The sequence below is a fragment of the Trematosphaeria pertusa genome (assembly GCF_010094035.1).
Source record: "Trematosphaeria pertusa strain CBS 122368 unplaced genomic scaffold BU26scaffold_39, whole genome shotgun sequence".
Classification (NCBI taxonomy): domain Eukaryota; kingdom Fungi; phylum Ascomycota; class Dothideomycetes; order Pleosporales; family Trematosphaeriaceae; genus Trematosphaeria; species Trematosphaeria pertusa.
The window spans coordinates 72,341-78,774 of record NW_022987250.1 but is presented as its reverse complement, the minus strand read 5'-3'; the positions used below and the strand labels follow the sequence as shown (position 1 = coordinate 78,774).

At 50.2% G+C, this 6,434-nt stretch overlaps 2 protein-coding genes across 2 annotated transcripts; one reads left to right on the top strand and one right to left on the bottom strand.

The window, feature by feature from the left end:
* Positions 1-3,397: 3,397 nt before the first annotated feature.
* Positions 3,398-4,960, top strand: BU26DRAFT_526188 (kinase-like protein). Its single transcript, XM_033830678.1, has 2 exons — positions 3,398-3,536; positions 3,590-4,960. Exon 2 carries the CDS (start codon positions 3,685-3,687, stop codon positions 4,567-4,569), a length of 885 nt encoding a protein of 294 aa, XP_033675227.1. The 5' UTR covers positions 3,398-3,536; positions 3,590-3,684; the 3' UTR covers positions 4,570-4,960.
* A 160-nt stretch (positions 4,961-5,120) lies between these two features.
* BU26DRAFT_512417 (uncharacterized protein) lies at positions 5,121-5,897 on the bottom strand (the record flags this gene model as incomplete). The annotated part of the gene is made up of 1 exon (XM_033827374.1): positions 5,121-5,897. The coding sequence occupies one exon, from the start codon at positions 5,895-5,897 to the stop codon at positions 5,121-5,123; it is 777 nt and encodes a 258-aa protein (XP_033675226.1).
* Between the last annotated feature and the right edge of the window lie 537 nt (positions 5,898-6,434).

Sequence of the window (6,434 nt, the reverse complement as noted above, 5' to 3'; positions counted from 1 at the left end):
AGCTATAAATAATTACTACGCGTATAATAATAAGGTATATAATACTTAACGTATAGCTAGGCGTAACTATACTCTAAAGAGTAACGCTAATACTAGGCGCTACTAGTAGAGAAGTTATAGTACTCCCTATTAGAGCGCTCTATAAGCGCTAACCTTATATATCTCTAGTAAGAGTGCGCTTAAAGAGCGCTAGAGACACCCCGCTAAGAAGTACTATAAGCAGCGGAAGTAGAAGTAGCAGAGGTAGAAGCGAGCGTAGCGAGAGCGGGCGCGCGGCTAAAGAGAGGCGCGTAGGCGCGGAGAGGGGCGGCGCAAGAGGCTAAGAGCGAGAGAGTTTGTAGGCGCTAGCCGCCGCTAGCAGCGTGCGTAGTAGCGGCGTAGGCGTAGGTAGCGCGCTTCTACTTGTTTAGCTATATATAGTTAGCATACAATTCTTTAGAGCTTATAATAGAGACCTAGGTTAAGCGTAAAACTAGACGCTCTTAAAAATAATACGTACGCGAGCTATAGAGAGTTTATTAGTAGAGAGAAAAAGTAAGCTTAGAGAGAGCCTATTTACCTCTATAAGTAGTAAATAGAGGGGTTACGTAAGCGTTACGTAAACGCTAAGCTTGCTAAATCTATAGTTACCGTAAGCTCGCCTATAATCTACCTTTACCTTAAGCTTAGCCTACTTACTTAGCAGGCACGCTACTTTGTAGCGTACCTAGAGAGTATGTTATAGAGCCTAAGCTACGCACTATATAGAGATAACTTATCTTATACTCTAAGATTACTATATAGAGAGAGCTAAGCTCTCTAGTTCTAATATAGTAATCTTCTTTCTTATTTCTTTACTAAACTAAGTAACCTCTACTAAGCTCTCTCTTTTTCTTTATAATTATTAATATCTATATATAGTTAGAGAAGAAAACTCTAAAAAGAAATTCTTTTAAGTTCTATCTCTTATTACACTATATCTAGAAGAGCTAGCGCTATAGAAGTTTTCTAGAAATCTTTATTACGTTATAAATACTATATACTATAAGTTTTATAGATTATTATAGAGATATAATAGTACTTACTAGAAGTAAACTAGATTTTTTCTTAAAAGTTAGTTAAATACGTATAGCTTTTTAATTATATAATATATCTTAGTATAACTTTTCTATAAGGTATAATATACTATAAAGAATATATATATAAATCTTTATAGAAAAATATTAAGGTTTCGCTTAGTTATTTAAGAAAAACAGGTTAATTTTCGTTAATTTTCTTGCTAAGAAATTCGTGGGCGGTTTGCTTATGTAGGCGATTCGCTTATAAAGTACGTTATATAGCTAGAATTAATCTTCTTAAGCTTACTAGCTATAATAGTTCGACTTAGCTTCGACTTAGTGCTTTAGCTTAACTCGGCTTCGCCTAAGTTACATAACCCTGCCTAGCGTCTTAGCGCTTAGCACCCTGTATATATAGAGCCTCTTGGAGTATCCTTTTGCTTCTCACCTTTGGATAGCTAAATTTAACCTAACCTACCCTACTAGCACCCCTTATCCTTACAGCTCGTAGAGACAGTGCTGCCTGCAGCCAACCTACCTAGCTAGGTGTTCTAGAGGCGCCTACAGTAGTAGAGACCGCGGACCTAGCCCTTACATTATCCAAAGGTTAATATCCCTTCGGCCGGAGACGGCGGCACAATATCTAGCCAAACCGAGTAGCCTTATCAAGGAGCGTTTACTAACGGCTAACACCAAGGATTAGAGCTACGAGAGCCTGGTCGCTCACCCAAGGATTGAAGCTGCGAGAGCTCCAATCGCTCACCCCCTCAGCGCTGCATAAGACCACTAGCAGATCTAGTTGGCGGCAGAAAGAAACCCCAGCACCGAGCCGAAGAGAGCTATTAAGAGCTCTGTGTACGGGAGGACTTCTACGGAACTTCTACGTACGAAAACCCCCCCCCCCCCCCCCCCCCCCCCCCCCCCTTTTCAAAAACCAACAATCCTCTGCACCGCCTGCAGAGCCGACAACCCGCTGCTCCGCCAGCAGCCGAATACCCCCCTCCCCCTTCTTTCTCGATCGAAAAGCCGAACAATCCGAACACGATGGGAGAACCCTCGCGAAGTCGATCCAGAGGCAGGACCTCGGTCCCACAGTACCCCTTCACCCCGACGGTCCTCGAATCCCGGGCAGCGAACCTGCCAGCGGGATATGCCGATCGATATTACTATCGCGAAACTCCCGTTCGGCAACACGACGCGATAACCGATGAGAATCAGGACAACGACTTCGAGCAGAAGCTCGCACGGCTACGCCAGAGTTCGGTGATACCTAAGCTATCGTCGGCTGAGCGTTCTTATACACTCCCTGCCTCCACAAAGGAACTTCAAGAGCTTTTCCTAGAAAAGCCAGGCGAAATCGTCGACGAACTGGTCAGCCAATTGTATATACGACGGGTACTCGAACAACAAATCCACATGTATCGCCAGATCGCCGCCGACGCTCTCGCTGAGGGAGATACCATATACGCGGGATATCAGGATTTGCAGCAGGAAAAGGCAACTGCCCTAGCGGAAAAAGACGCCGAAATTCGACAGCTACGAGCGCGATCGACCCGCTCTAGGGACCAGGTGCCACCTGCTCCGTCAACTCAACGCGCGACGCGTTTCACGATAACGCCAAATACGCGCGATTCGAGCGCGTTGCCGCTAGAGGACTCGATCCTAGGTCCCCGCCCCTCTGCATACCCGCCAGCCACACCCCTAGCGTCGCGAGCGCCGGAGAGCCGACCAACACGTTCCGCCAAGTTCCCAGATCCACCCTTGTTATCTGACGGCCAGGGTGTTACCTTCGAGCAGTGGAAAGACGGCTTGCACGACAAGCTTCGAGCGAACCGGGATTGGTATATCAGGGATACGCCAGACGATACCGAGGAAACCGTTGTTGCCTACATACGTACGCGAACTGAAGGATCCGCGCACCAGACTCTATCAGCAATTCTGCGTACCCTAAGGAACAGTGGCACACCGATTTCCCGCGAATATATTCTCGATCGGCTGGAGAAGTGCTATGGAGTCCCCCATCACGGTTGAACGTTTGGATTGAGGCATATGAGAAAGAGGAGACCCTGCAGGAGACAGGGGAGGATTCGAAACCCGTACGGGTAGGAGACAAGAGAGCTGCGCGAAGGCGCCGCTAAGAGCGATTCGGTAACGAGGTCGATAGCTGGGATGATCTTGGAGGCGTAATGCAGAGGTCGAGGACGAGCCCTTCCTTGTGAGGGGGGGTGATGTGACGGTCCGACTCGGCGCTGCGGCCCAACTCGGCTCCGCCCAAGTCACATGACCCTGCCTAGCGCCTTGGCGTAGGCACCCTGTATATAGAGCCTCTCGAAGCATCCTTTTGCTCCTCACCTTTGGATAGCTGAATTTGACCCAACCTACCCTGCTAGCGTCTCTATCCTTACAGCTCGTGGAGACAGTGCTGCCTGCAGCCGACTTACCCAGCTAGGTGTTCCGGGACGCTCACAGCAGTGGAGACCGCGGAGCCAGCCCTCACAGGTACGGCCGTTCACGTGACGCTATACGTTTTCGGAAGCTGAATAAGCCATCAGCCAAGAAATTTTAGCGCCGCGATCTTACAAAACACCACGCCTCTTCCCAACTGATGCTGCTCCTCGACCGGCAAACAGACATCCTTCGTTCAGTCATGACTGAAGACTGGACTCTTGCTCGCGTTCCTTTCCTGAGACCTCCCTCACAGCTTCCTGCACCGCTCCCTAGCGAAAGAGACTTTCTGGAATCGCCCACTGTGTTCCGCGACGATGTGTCCCACCATCGCATCGTCGCTGTCGGCACACACTTTATCGTTAAGCATGGACGAGGTGTCGAAGAGATCGAGGGCCAAACTCTGCTTTTCCTCGAACGATATCCGAACGCATCGTTGACGGTGCCTCGTCTCTACGCAATGTGGCGCATACCATCTTCTGGGCATCTCTGTCTCGTGATGGAGCGCATTGCAGGCGAGGACCTAGAATCTGCTTGGCCTACGCTCACGAGTGTGGAGAAGTCCGTCATCTGCGCAAAATTGAAGACTGGCATCGATCATTTACGGACAATTCCATCACCAGGCTTTTTCGGTGGCGTTGGTCTCACCAAACTTCCTTACCACTTGTTTTGGGACGCGCAAGGAAACAAAGACGTCTGCAGCCCTTTTCAGAACAACTCGGAATTCAATGCAGCGCTTGTTAATAAGTTGAGAATGATATATACGGGGAATGTCGATCATGTCAGCGCCAAGGCCAAGTTTTATGAGAAACATTTGGGTACAATGTTTGGTATACATCCCCCAGTCTTCTCACACTCGGACCTTCAACGCAAAAACATACTCATCAAGAAAAGTGGCGACTCGATGGAGGTGGCCCTGGTTGACTGGGAAGCCGCAGGCTGGTATCCGACCTTCTGGGAGTATGCGATTAAGTTCTGCACACTAGAATGGACCGACGACTGGCCTCAATACCTCGAACAGATTCTGAAACCGTATCCCCGGGAGGCTGCGGCACTGCGAATGTTGTATCAAGATCTATGGTTTTGAAACGGTGGATTTTCTATTCGATGCTACGGTTACGACTGGCAGACAAATTCACGAAGAGCAAAACGAAAAAACCTAAATTTTTAGAAATAACAACAAACCCGCCCTGAGTTTCCACCACATGATCTGTCCACCTACAGTACCAACAGTGATTGAGTAGCGCCACCACCTCTTTCGATCAGTCCTGCCAAACATATTTCTGGGTAGTATAGTCGTAGTAATAGTATTTCTGTCGAGTCTCGTCCCAAGTCCAAGCACTGGTCTGCTGCTGGGCGCTCTGAGCTTGTGTTTGGGACGTGGCTGCCGCTGTAGCTTGGACGGTGGATTGGGTTTGTGGCACTCCGTTAGGATATAGAAGTCCTGATTGCTCCAGTGCTGGGATGGCTCTCTGCAAGGTCCACTCGGTGCATTTCATGTACGGGGGTACAGTTTCACCAGGTTCGTACCGGCTCCTATCCGGCTAAATCCCAGTAATCCTGGAAGCCTCCGACGAGACGGCAGCAAGTCCATGGGCGTAGTACGAGAAAAGAACTGATCTTGCCTGCCGCTGTGGTTCATCCTCCGGTGCTTTCGTATGCCCGTATCCTACCAGCGGTCCTTCTCAACGAGTATCTCCCGACCACGACTGACGCCGGGGTGTTCCCAACGCGCAAATATGTATCCAGGCTGCCAGCAGTAGACACTACGGACTTGCGTGTCGTCGAGAGAGAGAGTGGAATAGCGGGAGTCTTGCGTGTTCGGAGTGTTCGATTAGAGGGGGTGCGCGTCGCTGCGGGTTTTGGAGCTATTGCAGTCGCTCGCGACTCCTTCAATAGGCGCGAGGAGGTCGCAAATTTGCGCCCCATCTGAGTCTTCGCGAGCTTCGTGGCTATAGTAGCCGTTGTTGCTGCTGGGACGGGTTGTGCTGCTGCCGTCGACTCTGGTTCGGCGGGTCTCCGGCGCTTAGACGGGCGAGGAGTGGCATTCGGCTCGCTTGACGAAGCTGCGCGCCTGCGTTTCTTGCTTGTGAATGTCGCTGACGCGAGACTTGGAGCCGGCGGCGGTGAAGGCGATGGGGATGGCGACGGGGTGCGGTATGCGCCTTGGAAAAGCAGGTGCGCTTCGAAATACGGCGCCAGTCGGCTCTTCGGCTTCGGGTGCTGCTGCAGCGCATTATCGAGCTGTGCGAGGAAGTCTACCGGGTGCCCTTCGATAGGGTGCATGTTCTGCGCAAATGCATTTGATGACGGTGGGGCTGGGAGGTATTGACAGGTGGTGAGGTTTGAGGGCTGCATAAGCCCGCGCTTGGCGGGCGCTCTCCCGCCGACCTGTCGCTCCGTTGTCAACTTCATGCATGTCGCTTTGTACGGACAGCTCTCCTCTAATTACGAAGCTGCAAGCTGTCTTTTGTCATAACTTGTACCTTCAGGATGTTTTCCTTTAACGCGAACCCCAAGGAATATCGCGGAAGTACCACAGAGCCCAATACGCCCGAATCCGACGCAGCAGCTCCATCCTCAAGCACATCCCAACGCGACCTTTTCGCGAGATTGATTCCAATCAATGCTTTAGCTCGCGCGGCTCTTGAGAGGGCGCGTGACAAGGGCGACGAGCACCACTGACAATTTATCGGTGAAACTGATTTCGATGGCTAGCCAACGCTATGCTTCGAGATAGCCCTCCTACCACTACCAAAATTCGGTCAGGTTGGTTGGCGCATCGGCAAAGGTTGAAACTACCACCAGATCTCTAGAAGTAAGGTCTCTGCGGCTGACCAAAATACACGCATGCATCGAGGCGTAGATCTACTCTTATTAATTCCAAAAGGAGAAGAGCCTATCTACAAAGTCGCAGGCATCTATGCGCGCTTCAACTAGGTGAAAGGCGCG